Source organism: Neodiprion virginianus, chromosome 2, assembly GCF_021901495.1.
Source record: "Neodiprion virginianus isolate iyNeoVirg1 chromosome 2, iyNeoVirg1.1, whole genome shotgun sequence".
Taxonomy (NCBI): domain Eukaryota; kingdom Metazoa; phylum Arthropoda; class Insecta; order Hymenoptera; family Diprionidae; genus Neodiprion; species Neodiprion virginianus.
The window spans coordinates 33,282,066-33,298,946 of record NC_060878.1 but is presented as its reverse complement, the minus strand read 5'-3'; the positions used below and the strand labels follow the sequence as shown (position 1 = coordinate 33,298,946).

The window sequence follows — 16,881 nt, the reverse complement described above, 5'->3', positions numbered from 1 at the left end:
TAATATAGTTAATATTTATATATTTATTTATATAGTTATTTAAATACTCTAGATGAAAGTTACGATTCTGAATGAATTTAGCAGGTGCAGTTTATTAAGAAACCATGCAATTAGACTTTATAAAGGATCAGCAATAATATTTATCGGTTTGCAAGTATGTATGTACAATAGGTAATAACTTAGAAAAAATTACTCCCTTTTTGATAAATATTTATTAAATTCAACAATCTTCTGTACTGTTATACCCGTTTTTGGAGTGAAAGAATGTAAATAAATTAAAAATTATAAAAATACTAACTTGTCAGATTCACACCTCAATTATTGAGTTCCCTAGCGGTGCGGTCCATAGATGAATAGAAATCATGGGCAAAATTGATGACAGTACCAAATCAGCCGTATTTCTCCAAATGATCTCTACTGTGTGTAGTAGAGTACACAGCAGACGTCACTGATTTGTCCCAACTGACCGGCAGCCCCGGCAGCTTCCACTGAACTGCGGTGGTCGGGTTTCAGCCCAAGGTGTCGCTCGGAGGTGAAGTGCTATTTTTTCTACTAGCTATTGCGCATGCGTGGGACAGTCTAGACAAAAATGTGATATAAGTGATTGAAGTAAAAACAGGTGTATAAACTTTTTGAAAGACTGTACCAGTGCGAGAGAGACAGCACTTCCACTTGATTATAGCGTTTAGCTTTTATTATAGTTCAATGACCAATACTCTGCCGTATTTAACATCACGCATGCAGAAGATGTTTGTAATTTGTGCAGTTTCAAGAGTTTCGACCATTTCAATTACTGATTTCCATAGAAGCGTTCTGTATCATGTCATGGAGACTAGAGTAAAAAAGAAGTCCGAACGCATATGGCGGAATCGTCGAAAAGTGGTTCGTGAAAGTGATGAAAAATCTTGTAGTTCGGGATGTATCCGCAAGCGATACCAGCGCCTGGTTACGAATAGGATACATACGTGAGGATCGACGATTCAAAATCACCGCGCTGACGGAGCCCGCAGTGGTAGCGCTGCCAGGCGGTTACAATCCGCAGATCCTATATCACTTTCACCGACCATTTGGCTAGCATTGCGTTCGGACTCCTTACCTCTAGTCTCCATGATTTAAGTGCTCACCTGATGCTAAAAGGGGCAGAATATTGGTCGGTTAGTGTCATGCAGTGCTTACCGACCATGCACTTCGAAAACTAGACTGAACGCTCTTGGCTTCTATCTGGCAAAATCAGAAGGCAGCACGGGCAGCAAGAAGTGAGTGATCAGTGGTCAAGAAGTAATCCCTAATATTACTTTTATTACATGCTATTACTTCCTGTTAGTGGTGAGCGTGGGGGAAGGTTAGGTTAGCCTAACAGTCCAGTGCGAAATTAATCCCGAAGCTGTCAAATTGACAGATGTTTGCTAAAATGTGTTTTTGGTGATGTATCAAAATTAAAAACACGTCACTCTCACCCTAGGATCATGGATGATTATAATGATACGTGAGTGACAATCGAGGAATCCTGCGAATCTGACTAGTTTCTTATAATATTTTGTTTTGTTTTTTGTGGGTTGAATTATTTCACAAAGCATTTCCTAGATCCTGCACAATGATTGAGTCATCGAATTTCTATAGTACCTACATACGAAGTTACACAAATTTTGTCAAAGTAAACTCGTATTTCCCTTAAGAACTATAATTTATTGTTGTTTGATTCATTATGTTCATATTTCTTCTTTCAACTTGTCTATAAGAAATAGTATTATATTATTATAGTAATATTGGGGTGGCAAATATATTGATAACGATAATAATCGCAATCATACAATATAATTAATTACTAGATAGTTGCTCATTGTCACATGAAATTTGACATTTTTTTATAGTTTGTATGGAGTATGCAACAGATGACCATTCGCATTTGTAATATAAATATATATACATCATTTTATAAGAAAGTAAGATCTTGTTATCACACTTTTTTCAGCTGGCTTGGATGGGATTCTCCATCTCCAGATACCTGCATTCCTATCCCAAGGCACAATGCAACCATTATTACAGACGTGTACTCCGGAATCCCAGAAAATTTATTGTTGAATACTATTGGTTTCATGGTAAACAATAGTTATCCTTTTTATCATTTTTTATTGTATTGCAATCCTTTATTTTCATTGTAAGGATACATCAATTATTTCATTCTCCTTGTTACTCGATACCAACTGATACTCTCTTCATTTGTTCCCAGATATTAGTACTGATATTTGGATTACTACGGAAAAGAGCATGGAATTATGGGAGACTGGCTTTATTACAAAAGTCCGATAATAGATGGACAGAGTTATTTTATGGGGATAATGATGGTAGAGAAATCGATGTTGTGAGTGTCGAGGCTTCAGTCAATTCTCAACTATCTCACGTTGACAGGGGATTCCTATCATGGATCGTCACTGCATTTAGAATAACGTTAGTATAATGACAATTAGATAAGACTATAAATTATCAATATAATACCATGATAATGCTTTATATATCAACCTTTAAATACTTGTTAATAGCTGATTTGGCAAAAGTATAAGTTAATTTGTTCTTGGAAGTCTGAAATTCAGATGAAGCACCATCATGTAATTGAATAAATTGAATCTCAGTGGATCTAGAGAGATTCCTTAGTATGGAAGAACAACAACCCCATTTTCATTTACTTTTACTGATTTTCAGAGATGAGGAGTTACTGAGACGCGCAGGCCCAGATGGCTTGCTCTACGTTTCATTTGAGCGTTATTTAATAATGTTGACAGCATTGATGACAGCTGCTGCTCTTTGCATTGCTTTACCTATTAATTTTCATGGGAATTTTTTGAGCAATGGGACGAGGTTTGGTCACACGACTTTGTCGAATATTGATCCTAATTCTGACTGGGTCTGGGTCCATAGTCTCCTAATTTTGTCTTATCTTCCAATCGGATGCATTATAATGAGACGTTTCACGAAACAGGTAATAATATCCTGTTTTCAAAACTGATCTATTTCAAAAATAACTAAAATATTTTAATCCAAGCAGTCATTATCTATGGTTTTAATGAAAATATAATTTTGGTTACAGGTTCGAGATGCTAGACCAGCTGGAGAACTTGCTGCCAGAACATTACTCATTACAGATATACCAAAACACCAATGTAACGTGGAAGCTCTTACTCAATATTTCAGGTATGCATCACTAAATTCATTGTTCTGATTATTTTCCAAATTGTAATACTGGTAGTGACAAAAAACAAAATTTGGTTATTAAATTCTACTAGATTAATATCAGAGAATTTTGTTACAAGTATGAACTAATGAGAATTACTATCATTGTTCACATTTCATGGTTGTGTGGACCTTGTCAGTTTTTTCTAGTAAAAAGTCAACACTGTTTAATTTATAGAGAAGCATTTCCGACACTCACAGTTGAGGATGTAACTCTGGCACACGATATCAAGCGGTTGACGGAATTAGACCTTCAAAGAGATTGTGCAGAGCAAGCAAGGTTGTACTGTGAAAATTATGCGAAGCAGCGGCCACCTTTAAAAATGTATCCATATCCTTGCGGAGAAGTTCTTGGATGCTGTTGCCACACGGTATGTGAGGCAAAGATAGGTTTGACATGAGGATTTATATGATGATAACACTGTACTTTTACGCACCAGGTGGATGCTCAAGACTTTTATGCATTGGAAGAATTCAAGCTGACTGCATTGGTAGATGAGGAAAGAAAAGCAGCTTTAGCTAGGCCACTAGGAATGGCATTTGTTACATTAGGTATGTGGAAGGAAATTCTCGAAGTTGTACAATGCAAAAGTTGCTTTCTGTATAAGTGGTTGAGTAATTTCTGATTAAATAACCTGTGGCTTGCACTAGAAATACTTATTTTCAAATTTTTCAGGTACACCAGGTGCAGCTAGAAGTATGAAAAGACAATTGAGAGTATCTCCCACTATAAAATGGTCAGTTAATTATGCTCCAGCACCATCAGACATATTTTGGGAAAATTTAAGCATAGCTAGACCTTGCTGGTACCTCAATGCCATTTTAATCAATTTGATACTTGGTGCAATCTTGTTCTTCCTTACCACACCCGCAGTAAGTCATTTGAATTCAAATACATACTTCTACTAATTATAAAATACTGATGGAATTCGATGAAAACTCATTACCTCAATATTCTTTTCACCCTTTAGGTCATAGTATCAGCTTTGAATAAAATACCAATTACAGGAGAAATAAGTAATCTGAGTCCCATAGTTTCCTCCTTCTTGCCAACAGTGATGTTAGTAAGCGTAGCTGCTGTGATGCCAGCGTTGGTAGGCAAAAGTGAAGCGTTGGTAAAACATTGGACTAGAAGTGGTTTAAATCGAGCAGTTATGCGAAAAACTTTACTCCTGCTACTACTGATGGTCCTCATACTGCCAAGTCTGGGATTGACCAGTGCACAAGCACTTTTAAGTTGGACAGTTAATGCTGGTAATGGCACATCAAATAGGTGGGAGTGTGTATTTTTACCAGATCAGGTAAAGTACCATTTGGAATTTTTTCCTATTCATTTAAGAAACTGTATCTTAAAATTAAATTAACTCACCTACTTTATTAGGGTGCTCTATTTGTGAACTACGTAGTGACTGCCGCGCTTGTGGGGTGTGGGTTGGAATTAGTGAGGTTTCCTGAACTAGCTCTGTACACATTCAGATTATGCATAGCCAGAAGTCGAGCTGAACGTGTTGCAGTCAGGAGAGCAGTATTATGGGAATTTCCACTTGGAGCCCACTATGCATGGCTATTACTTGTCTTTACCATGACTACGGTCTACAGTGTAGCCTGTCCGTTGATAACACCGTTTGGATTGTTGTACTTATGTGTCAAACACCTGGTATGTGGAAACTGAATTTAAAAAATGATATCAATTCTAAATTACCTGTTTTCAATCATAGAAAAATCTACGTAATTGATATCCTTGGTAACTTCTGATTTATTTGGTTATTTTTTTTTTTCACAGGTTGACAGACATAATCTGTCCTTTGCTTACGGACCTAGTGTAGGTGGTGGCAGACTTGCTGGAGCAGCTGCCTCAGCAGCAGGTGCTGCTCCTATTTTAGCTCAAACAACTCTTCTAGCGCTAGGTTTAGTGCGTAGAGGTTCTTCTCCACTTGCTGCAGTGCAGCTTATTGGACTAGTCATCAGTATTTTGGGCCTTGTTACTGGCGCATCATTACCCACGTCAAAATCAAAAGTAAGATTCATTTATTCACTATTGAATTAATAATATTAGTACTCTGTGAACCCAAAAAAAAATAAGGTAGGATTAGTGCTCACTTTACTTTCATTAAAGTTTGATAGCTCATCTAATCTAGGATATTCACCTTATTAGATGCAAACCCCAAGAGGGGATCTGGGTACAGCACAAAGTTTTATACCACCGGTATTGAGAGTAAAACCTATATCGAATAGTCCTGTGGAAACTGGTGTCCAAAATTCGACTGCTACTCTATCATCAGAAATCGTTGACGATCTTTCCAATGTTCCCGTTGACCCCAACATGGTGGTAATGCAAGAAAGTCCAAGGCTGTATCAAGATTATGGACGGGAACCAAGGGTTTAATTTATTCCAATTGATAATTGTTTCTGTTCTGATTTTTAAAGCACTGTGGTTATGTTTAGATGATTGTTTTGGGATTCTATACATACTAAATAATTTTGAAAAATTATATTTTCTTACAGCTAAACAAGTATTGATATTAAACAGAAAGTGGATTCTGATGTGAAAAAAGATTTGCATTGTAATAAGCGTTATCAAAAATTATCGCTAACTTCGACTCATCTGTGCTTGAGAAATATAAAGAACGTATAAACAATAGTTAAAATATTCTACACAGATTTTATAATCAAGTTTATCAGAGGTCTATTAAAACATCGCTTAACATTTCTAAGGATGTAAATTTTTATACATCGATGATTCTACATGCTTCTTTGAGTTTCACATCCAATTTTTGATAGAAGAGTAAATATATGTAGTGTAAATAAAAGGATTGCTTTTATAGAACTATTTTATGGTAGCTAATAAATACCAAGAACTATTAATATTTAGATTATTATATTCGAAATGTTTAAACCACATAAAACTTGTGAGATTAATATTAAATTCTATACATAGTAATATATATTTACATCAGGGTGGTCCTTATTTAGTAGAGAATGTAAATTCGAAAATTTTTTTGTCGAAGGAACGAATCCTTCAACCTTTAAGTCCTTATTTAGGGCTTGGACGAACTTTTTATCATTCGCCTCCCGGATCGGCTCCAAATAGTTCAAACTAATTCCCTAATTTTTTCAGATTATCATCTCAACTCTAGTCCTAAACCCCTACTTGTAAGAGGGTGGATTTTCCCATTTAAAATACATGTTTAGGTCACATTCTCAGTATATATTTATTGTCAGAGTAATAATTTTTTTTTAAATCTGTGTTTGCGAGATTTTAGTGGGCGTTGGTGCTATTATCTGATAAAAATTCCATATCATTATACCAGGCAATCTAGACGAATTGCACACCCACTAAATGAAAAAAAAGTTAGACTTAGGGGTTGTACAATTCGTCTAGATTGCCTGGTATGATGATGTAAATTTTTTAGCAGATGGTAGCACCAACGCGCCCAGTCAAATCTCATAATTACAGATTTTCTTGATAATTATTAATCTTACAATAAAATACATACTGAGAATATAGCCGAAATACGTGAATTTTTTATCGGGAAATCCACCCTCTTACATGCAGCGGTTTAGGGCTAGAGTTGAGAAATAGATCTGAAAAAACTAGGGAAATGTTTCTGAACTATTTCGAGTCGATTTGGGGGGCAAATGATAAAAATTTTGATTGATCTCTAAAGAAGGACCACTCCAATCTGCATTCTATACATACAGTTAGCTGTACGAACTTGTAAAAATATTCATGTAACTTCGTTAAGATATATAGAAATTGTGTAACGTATATAAAATTATAGTTGAATTGTAATATATGTATAAGCCACTTAACTACGAATTAATTTTTTTTTATTCATGTTTATGCATTAATAGGAGATCTGCAGTTCACTGAATTGATCTACAAAAGAATTTTTCTTCATTTAATACCTGCTACAATGCTTACTGGACAACTCGAAAGTTTCCTCAAATTGCTTTTGTCAGCTTTTCTTTCATTAGTTATACGTGTATTTTAAAGTACTCCAAGAGATAAAATAATGATTATCGTAATCGCTAGTTAGAGAAACTTTTGCATGATTGACACACCATACAGGATTCAAAAACCATATAATAGATGTACACTAATTTGTATAATAAAATTTTTATGATACGTGTATAACAGTTGGCTTTATGAATTATTCAGTGAGAACCATGGTGGATGGCAGTGATTGACTTCCAAAAAGCATTGATATACTTGGAGGCAATAATTTACCAATTTGCTGGTTATTCAAAGTGAAGATACTTTCTAAAATCTACGTCTCTGTGTCGGATCAGGTTGCGATTAGACACAAAGTTCATTTCAAACTAATGTGCATGCTGCAAGATATCAATGCTTGTATCCATATACATAGGTACATGAGTACGATTTCTTTTTAAATTTCGCATCGTGAATTAGCGGAAATAATGATTGATTTGAAATAGAATAGCTTTTTCATACTTTTAATGCACATCTTACGAATACACAGTTCAAGTAACAATAAATCCTAAATCAATGAATACTTTACAATGGATAGCTAATTTTGAAACCCACAACTTAGATCCTATTTTAATGCAGTAAATGTGGCGTTTTTTAAAAGTATTTTTCGCCTATAGAGCGCATTTTACACTATGTACAATTTCTAAAACACCTCAAGAAAAAAAAATGGGATTTACTGTTTGGAATTTTTATTACTTTTATAATTTCTTAAAATTATAAATTTTCAAAACGTAACAAATTTCAAAGACCGTCGTTAACATTTATCATACTTTATAATGTATGTATAATAGATCTATCTTTACTTGCGATTAGTTTTAATATAAGAAAGTTTTATTCACACCAAACAATTCATATCCATGTACTATGGCGGCATGTTAACAGGTGTTAATTACTTGAATACTCTGGGAACATGTTGTTATTACCCTATTGCCTTGATTGTATTATTATTAGCCGTGTGTAATTGCCCACACAATTTCAGTAATTAAAATGACTGTTGAGGAATATTATTTTTTAAAATTGTTTATTATTTTTTATTTTAAGTAAAAAGAGTATACTCATAAACGAATTTTATATTTGTTTTCTACCATATCAAACAAAACAAAAACTATTTTTTACGTAACTGAAATGACAGTAAAGACTGTCAGAACTTTGAATAAGTTCAGATTCTATACATTTATTCCTTTTCATGCACGACCGGATTATATTATTTCATTAGTGACCACATTGTTAATTAACTGTATCATTTTTTGGTAAAAGTAGTATGTTGTGGGGAGGGATAAATTGGTAGAAGTGCTAACCGTTTATCTCGTGTAATGCAACTTCACACCTATTAGTCCTTTCTTGTCCAACATTAAAAGGATCTCGATTTTTTTTTTTTTTTTTACCTTTAATATTATTTTTATACTACAAATGAATAGTCCCTCAATATAATTTTAATTGTAAATAGTTCTACCATACGAATACACACCAATTAATCGTCTCTCAATAATTTTTTTCGCCATTTAAAACGCTACCTCCGATTATCGCTTCTAATTGACTAGAGGTCAAAGCGCTCAGAGTTTTTGCTGCTTCTTCTTGCCGCTGCTTTCTTACAGAGAATCGCCGGGATAATGGCGTCTTTTTTTTCGATATCTTTTTTTTATCTACTTCACTAACTGGTTGAATTCCATTTCCAGCTTGTTCATCTTCGTCCTCTTTCTGGGATTCCTCTCCCTCCTCGCTACTTCCGTGTACCTGGCAAACATAAATATTCATTTACTTTTAAATCTCTAATGATTATTTGATCCAAAATAATACTTTGACATACAACAGTGCAATTTTCATTCACTTTCAGAAATGTCTTACTTTATTGCAAGTGTATGGAACAAGAATACCTCAATGATAGAAACTCTTGGAGAAGGATCTCTAGTTGGTGGGTTTCCAGATATAAGTGGACTACTGAATTCAATTGGAGATTCCGCTTTTTCAGTTTCAGTATCATTATCAGATTCATTATTATCAGAACCTATTGTTCCATGGGAGTTACAAGTGAACCCTCCTTTATCACCGTATTCTGTTAATTTTCCTTCGATGTGAACTGTGTGGAAAGTATTTCTTATGAATTATTTCTGGTTTTTCACAAAAATTCATGACGATTTTAACGTTAAGGTAGTGAATCTTTTTCCACACTACATCATTTACAATACGAGTTAGATCACGTTGTATGAATCGAAAGTAGTAAAAAAAATTGTTGTTTCAACCATTTTGATACTGAAATTATGTAGAAGATTCAGTTGAAAAAAAAAAAATGTAAATTTTATTGAGATGCAAAACTCTATACTATAATAGATAATAATTATGTTAGTATTAATATTTACTTTGACAAAATGCTGTGCTACAAAATGAGCAATGAGCTGAAGTTCTACGACTGCATGCAGCACAATGATGCCAAGGGCAACTAAATCTTGAATCCGTGTCTTCGAAAGTAACACATGTTTTATGATACCTCTTACCACAAGTTTTCTGATCACATTGAAGTAAATCGTCATCTGATATTTTATTCCCACATGTCCAGCATGACTTTACTTTACCAGATCTGAGGATAAAGTTAAATCTTGTAGTTATATTTTATAGTATAAAGAAGTTGAGCTTGATAATCTGTGCAAAAAATTCTATAAAGTTACCGATAACGACATGAGCTGAAACAACAAAATTACCGCTTTTGTTTTGAAATTTTTTTTTCTTGCGCAGTGTTCAGTTGCTGCATCAATTTTGGAGCCTTAAGCCCAATAAACCCACTACAATTCGGTGAACCACAAAGGCATGGCTTCCGAGTTTCTCCATCACAAGCCAAGTTGTAGTTAAAAGTCAATTCTTCCCCAATTTCTATGTCTCTGAGTGCGAAGAGTCCTATTCGCGTGTCACCATTCACGGTCCACTTTTGCGTTTCGCAATTTGGCTGGCAGGAGTGATCTTAAAATGACAAAGAATGAAAGGAGTAGCGTATTTTAATTCAGCAGTAACAAATGACCTAGTTTCTCATAGTATATACTTACTCATGAACCGACTAAGGTTACCCTTAGGTTCAGCATCAATCATTCGGAAGTTATCTATGGTTAGAAAATAGAAATTTTCATCTTTTAATTCTTTTTTGCGCTGTAACCTACGTTTGTACTCAGCTTCGTCAATGACTTCGCCTACATATTCTACTACAAACTGGCCAGATTTTATTGTTTCAAGAGCTTTAAGTCCCCATCCTCTTCCAGCAGTATGGAAAGGTATCATTGAGGGATACTGCCGCCTAACAAACGCTTGATTTCCACACTTGGGCCCTGCTGGACACATCCCTGAACTACATTCAACGGAGAGGATGCGATTCAAACAATCTGTTTCTGGGGCACAGGGATTATCCCAGTCTGCATCACAGTCACAAGCAGCAATACTCTCAACTTCGACAGGCTTAACGTTTCCCACGGGCTTGTTCACCTGCAAGAGTAATTTGATTCACTTCTATTCTAAATTAACCCTTAGCGACCACATGGGGTAACTCATTCACCCACGCTGAAAAACCTAGTTATACAAGACATATATGTGGGTGTTTCGAGACTTCTAACCAATTGTTTCATGTTTTTTGAAGAGTTCTTCAACATTTCTAACGATTTTTATCGGTTAATTTATAGATGGTGTTCTAAAAACTGGTCATATATGTGAAAATTCAGCAAAAATGGTTTTTTTCAGAAAAAATCATTACTCCGCCATTTTCCAATATTAAGGGCTAAAATTTTAGGATTGTACGCACAACATATACCACTACCATAAAAAAAACCCCCGTGTGGTCGCTAAGGGTTAAATAGTATCCAGTATCTAATACTATCAGCGTCACTTTCTGTAAATCATAGTTTACTTGTACTCAAGAAATTTCACTGGTCGACTGCATGGTCATAGACATATGCACTAAAATAGATTAGAACCAAAGTTAATTTGAAACTCGCTTATCAAGTACAAGGTATAATATTAAGGATTTCATATTGTCCTAAAAAAAAAAAACTATGAGAACACAATTTAGGTTCACACCTATAATGACAATTTTTTCGATTTCATGATAGTTGACGTGAAAAAGTTTAAAATGTAACTACCTGTACAGTAACTAAAAGTAATACAGTAAATACAGGTTATTTTGTATTAATCAGGAAAAAACGTTAGTATAGTACCTTGAGTTTCACATAATGTGGAGGCTTTAAGTCTTTCGGACCATTTTCCTTAACAGCAGCAGCTCTTTCTATTTTTAATCGAAGATGCATTTCTTGAGCTTCTTCCAATGCCTTTCTATATGCTTCATCAACGTATTTTTTACCTGTCGAAGTTTTGGTATTCGCATCCCCATCTTGGTAAAGAAATGCTCTTCCTCTACAAAAGAAAGAAAAAAAAAAAAAACAATTAAGTGTTTTGTTTTCAGAGCTGTAAAATGAAAGCAAACGAAAGACTGCAGAAAATTTTTTGAATTATTATACTATACAACAAAAAGCTTGCTCAAAGAATCGGAAAGGAATAACAATTTTAGATTAAAAAGAAAGAATTTAAATAATGTTTATATCCTGTTTACCTGTGAACCCAGTAGTAGTTCTTAGTTCCGAGAAACATAACGCAAAATTCACCCGGTGTGTGAGGAATAGTGAGCACATTATGAGGTATTTCATGGGGATAACAGATGATTGAAGGCCACCATCTATAGTTACCCAACTTTACCCACGTTACCTCACCATATAGAGGTAAACGCCCAGTTTCACAGTCTTCACAAATGAAGGCACCATCTGGTGCATCTATTCCTATGATGAGAAATATTAAATTTGTAGACAATTAAATTGTACAGAAAATAACTTTTTAAAATGAACATATTAATGCAAATTTGAGAATGAAATAACTTAGTGTGTAAATAAATACTGTTTCTTTTTACTTATAAGGATTATTATAATTTACCTAGACATTCTGGATGGAAAGAAGTTGGACAAGTGTCGCAGCATATCAGACTACCACCTTGCGTGCACAGAAAACACCACGCAGCATTCAACGGAGGATGAGGAGCTTTGTAGTGTTTTGGACAAATGATTTGACTACCAGTTAATATACCTGAACCAGCTGGAAGGCAGGTTATTGATGGATGGTAAGATGATGGACATCGCACACATCGAACCAGCTTTTCGTTCGGTGACCTCAAATGATTACTATCTCGAGGATTGTCTGAGCTACAAGTGTGGCATACGTGATATGGACAATATAATCGTCCACCTTGCCAGTGCGACTAATTTTGTTGAAAAGAAAAAAGAAAAAACATCTAGTTACTTGAGAAACACGAACAAAGTATGTAATCAATAAACTAAGGCTTATTGAAATAATATAGCATATAAATATTTCCTGAGCTTTGAGTGATGATAATTAGAGCAAAATGAGGAGGGATTACTCGCAATTTTGGATTATTGAAAATATGGGGGCCTTTTGAGAAATGATATACTTCCGGCTCTGTAAATGCGGTAGAAAATCGTAAAATCCCTTTGCATAATAAAAATCCTGTAAGCTATTTGACAAAATGGTTGACCCCTCAAAACAAAATGTTCAATAAATATGAAAAAATCACCTGTGGCCACGGTTTCAAGCACGCTGAATGATAATGTTTTCCACAAGCAAAAACTGTACACCTAATTCTATCACCTTCTCGTTCATTGCATATAAAACAGGCTGGTGCAACGCCAGATAAACAGTCTATGCACTTGAATGCTTCTTCTTCAGACTGTTCAACCGGGTCATCGCTTTTTTCTGTAAAATAGTAGAAAGTTTAGCAAGAAAAACGTTTCTTGTTTACCGAAATTAGGCTTGGGCAGATTCCCATATTTTACCATAGACTAATATCTCACCTTCTGTTTTGTCATTGGTTTCAACTTCTTCCTGATTATTCTCATCCTCTTCTCCTGATATTTCCTTGGCATCTCTAGAATTATCAAACAACTCATCCTCAGTAGTATTACCATCTATACTATTTTCAGGGCTGGATTCACCGGGTTTGACACATGACAAATGAAAATACGAATAACAAGGTCCTCTACATCTCGTAAGCTTGCCAGACTTTTCACATATTTGGCACACTCGTTCTTGCTTCATACCTTTAAATAAATTATGAAGTCGTTTCTTTTTTCCATTCGCATTTTCAGTCGTACCAGGATCAGGTTTTTCTACACTTGACTTCAGTTTTTTGTTTATTGTGAAGATCTGCTCCTCTTCTAATGACACGTTTACCTCTTCTGTTTCATCATCAGATGAGGAGAAACTTTCCTTTATAAGGCGTCTGCCCTTTACCTGCGAACTGTTATTTTGCTTCAATCGCACCTGATATGAACTTTTGGAAACAATGTTCATGCTGCCCCAAGTCTTTTTCAAATATCTTCGAATTTCCGATTCTGAAGCATCAGGCTGTTCTTCCTGTATTCTGTCTCTGTTTCTCTCAAAATAAATTTCAAAATCACCTTCCACTATTTTTTTCAATTTCTTAGTTTTTGGTTTCTTAGGAAGTGGTGCTTCGTCGCTTGAATCTTTGTGACTAGAGGGTGGCGTCGGTGGTGTATTTGCACTTAGATTCACATCCGCCTTATTTTCATTATGTTCACGTCTCTGTTTACGTGATTTTGGTTTTTCTAGCTTCTCATCAGTATCTACTTCTGATTCAGCCTGTAAGAACGATAGTAAAAAGTATTTTTTTAGAACAAAATAGAATTAAAAAAAAAATAAATAAATTGATCGATAAGTTTTCTATTAGGAAGAGACTACTTATTATTATTAGATGAACCTTACGTTTTCTGCCTTCATTCGTTTTGGTGAAGTTTTATCATCAGGCGAAAGTTTTCTTTTGCGAACTACTATTTTCTCTTTAGTATTCGTTTTTGGTACCTCTGTTGTCACAGGTCTGAGTAACTTTATTGGCGGTTTAAATACTTCAGCTCGTTGTTCATTAGTCATCGACAAGACATCTGTAGCCTCTGAGACTGCTTTGTCCCATTTAGGTTTCATACCAGACTTAACAATGAATGCTGCTGCATATTTAGGGTCTTTTTTTTTAACTTCTGGGGTCAATGACTCAGCTAGGGTTTCGAAATTTTTAATACCACTAAAAGGGATCATATAATGGGATTTCACCCAATTATGCCGTCCTTTATCACCAAAATACTGGACATGTATGCCCAGTTGCTGTGCCCTGCCCGTTCCTGATGAGTAGAAATTGAGTCAATTTCCAAGCAATGTAAATTTTTGATAATGCTCGATAAATCTTTTTTCTTTTGGCTCGATTTACCCAAACATGGCAAAATATTGCAGAAATGCAATACAAAGTGTATCGAATAATAAAATCCTGTGTTGATGTAATACTTACGCAACACTTTGTGATATATCATTGTTACTGGTTCTAGAGTAACAACGCAAGGCCAAAACGGAAAAGTGCCAATCCGTGCCCAGGCTAACTGTCCTAAAAGCCAATTACACTCCATATCAGTACTCAGGTTACTTGAATCTCTTGATAAATTTAAAGTACTATCAAAACTCTCTCCTTGAGAAGGATTTGAAACGGATTTAACTTGGTCCTGAAAAATTTTTTTACTGATGCCGCCACCGTTTCCATTTATGCTTTGGCTAGAGAGTTCTTGCTTGTTAGAGAGCAAGTTATAGTCACTCTGAAATGTAAAAGAATTGCATTTATTTAATTATGCATGTTTTTTGAATCTACAATTTTTATCATTGCATTATAAATATAAAACTCGAAATATTCCGTTTTTTCAACGAATACCTACTTGAAGCTCTGTAAAATATATTAATATCAAATATATTTAATATAAAATTGTCTGTTTTTTAGGAAATAGTCCAAAAAATATGACAGGTTTATTTATTAGCATAATACCAGCTGGACATTTAAATTTTCTACCGATGGATAAGGTAAAACATCTTTTGTGTAATGTGTGCATCTGACATATACATATATATATATATATATATGATATGTATTAGCTGTATTAAAGACCATTTTGCACTCCGTTAACGTGACTGAAATATTGTATCGGTGTTTATTTCTCTCGAGTTATGAATAAAATTAGAAGAACTTTCCACGGTAGTCAAATTTACTACAGATTAAGAGAAGATTCAGATAAAATTTTTATCAATACTGTGATACAATTGAGAATTCAAATGCAAACGTATACTATTTGGATTCCAAATAAAACAAATGAACCATAATTATATTTACATTATATAGCTATCAGCAATGTCCGCACCGAATGTTGTTAACATTTGTAAAATTAACTATAAGTGTCTGAAGATAATGAAAAAGATTGTTTGTTATCAAATTATTTTGGTAAATGGCCATAAATGGGTTATCTTCGTAACTGAAAATTGTTAATTATGAGCAAAAATATTTAAGGCTGCAAGTTTGGCACAGTACGTAAGTTCAATTTTGGATTTAATAATTTACCTATGAAAGAAAGCATACAAAAGGTGGCAAAATTTGGGGCAATTAGATTCATCATCGCAAAGATGAAAGGCTGATATTATATTGAATATGTCAAATTACTTGGTTTCTATAAAGATGGAATTATTATACTGGTAATAAAGTGTAGAAGTGAAAGCGTGTACACATTGAACTGCGACTTGCAGCTTGACCCTTGATTGTTGAAGTAGGGGTATAAAAATAGGCAAGTGACAAATTGGAGTAAAATAGAAAATTTTAAATGGGTAGCTTGAAAATTACAAGCTTGCAGAAACGAATGATCTTACCGAAGGCATGCTGCCATGCAGCTTTGACTTAATTGTTCTACCATATCGGCTCGTGTTAGGTGAATAACTGACAGATTTAGAATCTTTTAAGCCATTAACAGTATCCGATGAATCCTGGATTTTGGTTGAATCATTGGCTCTGCTTCCCGTTACAGTAGATCCGAAGTTTTTGGTAGTATTCGTGGAAGCCTCTTTTGGCCCCTCTGCATTGAAAGCACTCATAACTCTCTGCGTTGTTGATACATTTGGCAGTTGTGTGTCTATGAAATACGTACAATTAATGATATCTGTATACAAGTTCAACTTGGATAGTTTTTGTCTTAATCAATGATGATAATATTTATTGAACCCGGATTAAAATTCATTCTCACTGCACGAGGAAGTGGTGGTGTTCGTTGCCACTAGGGTAGGTAGCCTGAATGAGAGTGCGATGGCCGAATGTAAAGTGTGTGCCGCTTTTTTAGAATGGTCTAATTTACCCTGTACTTCAAATGGTTATTTACGTTCTGGATTGAATTTCGGAAGGCTTGGTTCGATCCGGTTAGTTGGTAAAATTTCACTAATATTTTAATTTTTACTACAGACGGAAAAGTCCTACTATTGATGATAATGAAATTGCACGGGGAACGGAGCTGCTGAGCTGCAACAGGGCGCGTTTCCCGCGATTTCTATGGCCCGTTACTCGCACAGTCGGTAATGCCGACAATCCACGACAGATGTCATCAGATATGTAGTCTCTCAAAAACAGGTCTTTTAATGTTCGAATGGCAACGTACACAAAACTTTGTGTTACTTCTACAGTAATTCTGTAATGACTCTATCCTGAGTAGTTTTGCCTGAAATAATACGACCGAATTTTTCTGGTTGATTTGATC

At 34.8% G+C, this 16,881-nt stretch overlaps 2 protein-coding genes across 5 annotated transcripts; one reads left to right on the top strand and one right to left on the bottom strand.

Moving 5' to 3' along the window:
• The first annotated feature begins 1,262 nt into the window (after window positions 1-1,262).
• LOC124298888 (calcium permeable stress-gated cation channel 1) lies at window positions 1,263-7,093 on the top strand. Of its 2 annotated transcripts, none has more exons than XM_046751477.1 (12): window positions 1,263-1,486; window positions 1,973-2,099; window positions 2,231-2,448; window positions 2,701-2,977; window positions 3,086-3,189; window positions 3,407-3,599; window positions 3,669-3,780; window positions 3,905-4,101; window positions 4,200-4,529; window positions 4,610-4,885; window positions 5,012-5,245; window positions 5,384-7,093. In XM_046751477.1, exons 1-12 carry the CDS (start codon window positions 1,467-1,469, stop codon window positions 5,612-5,614), a joined length of 2,319 nt encoding a protein of 772 aa, XP_046607433.1. In that variant the 5' UTR covers window positions 1,263-1,466; the 3' UTR covers window positions 5,615-7,093. The 2 variants fall into 2 exon arrangements, with proteins under 2 accessions (XP_046607433.1, XP_046607434.1); XM_046751478.1 differs by having other exon boundaries at window positions 5,367-5,585.
• Window positions 7,094-8,492: 1,399 nt separating this feature from the next.
• LOC124298887 (histone-lysine N-methyltransferase NSD2) lies at window positions 8,493-16,860 on the bottom strand. 3 transcript variants are annotated; one of them, XM_046751474.1, is made up of 14 exons: window positions 16,378-16,860; window positions 16,007-16,266; window positions 14,616-14,913; window positions 14,042-14,451; window positions 13,111-13,918; window positions 12,834-13,012; window positions 12,179-12,500; window positions 11,805-12,027; window positions 11,413-11,608; window positions 10,258-10,687; window positions 9,919-10,174; window positions 9,580-9,797; window positions 9,097-9,299; window positions 8,493-8,956 (listed from the first exon to the last, which is right to left on the bottom strand). In XM_046751474.1, exons 2-14 carry the CDS (start codon window positions 16,226-16,228, stop codon window positions 8,705-8,707), a joined length of 4,017 nt encoding a protein of 1,338 aa, XP_046607430.1. In that variant the 5' UTR covers window positions 16,229-16,266; window positions 16,378-16,860; the 3' UTR covers window positions 8,493-8,704. The 3 variants fall into 3 exon arrangements, with proteins under 3 accessions (XP_046607430.1, XP_046607431.1, XP_046607432.1); XM_046751475.1 differs by having other exon boundaries at window positions 16,486-16,860; XM_046751476.1 differs by having other exon boundaries at window positions 16,510-16,860.
• Between the last annotated feature and the right edge of the window lie 21 nt (window positions 16,861-16,881).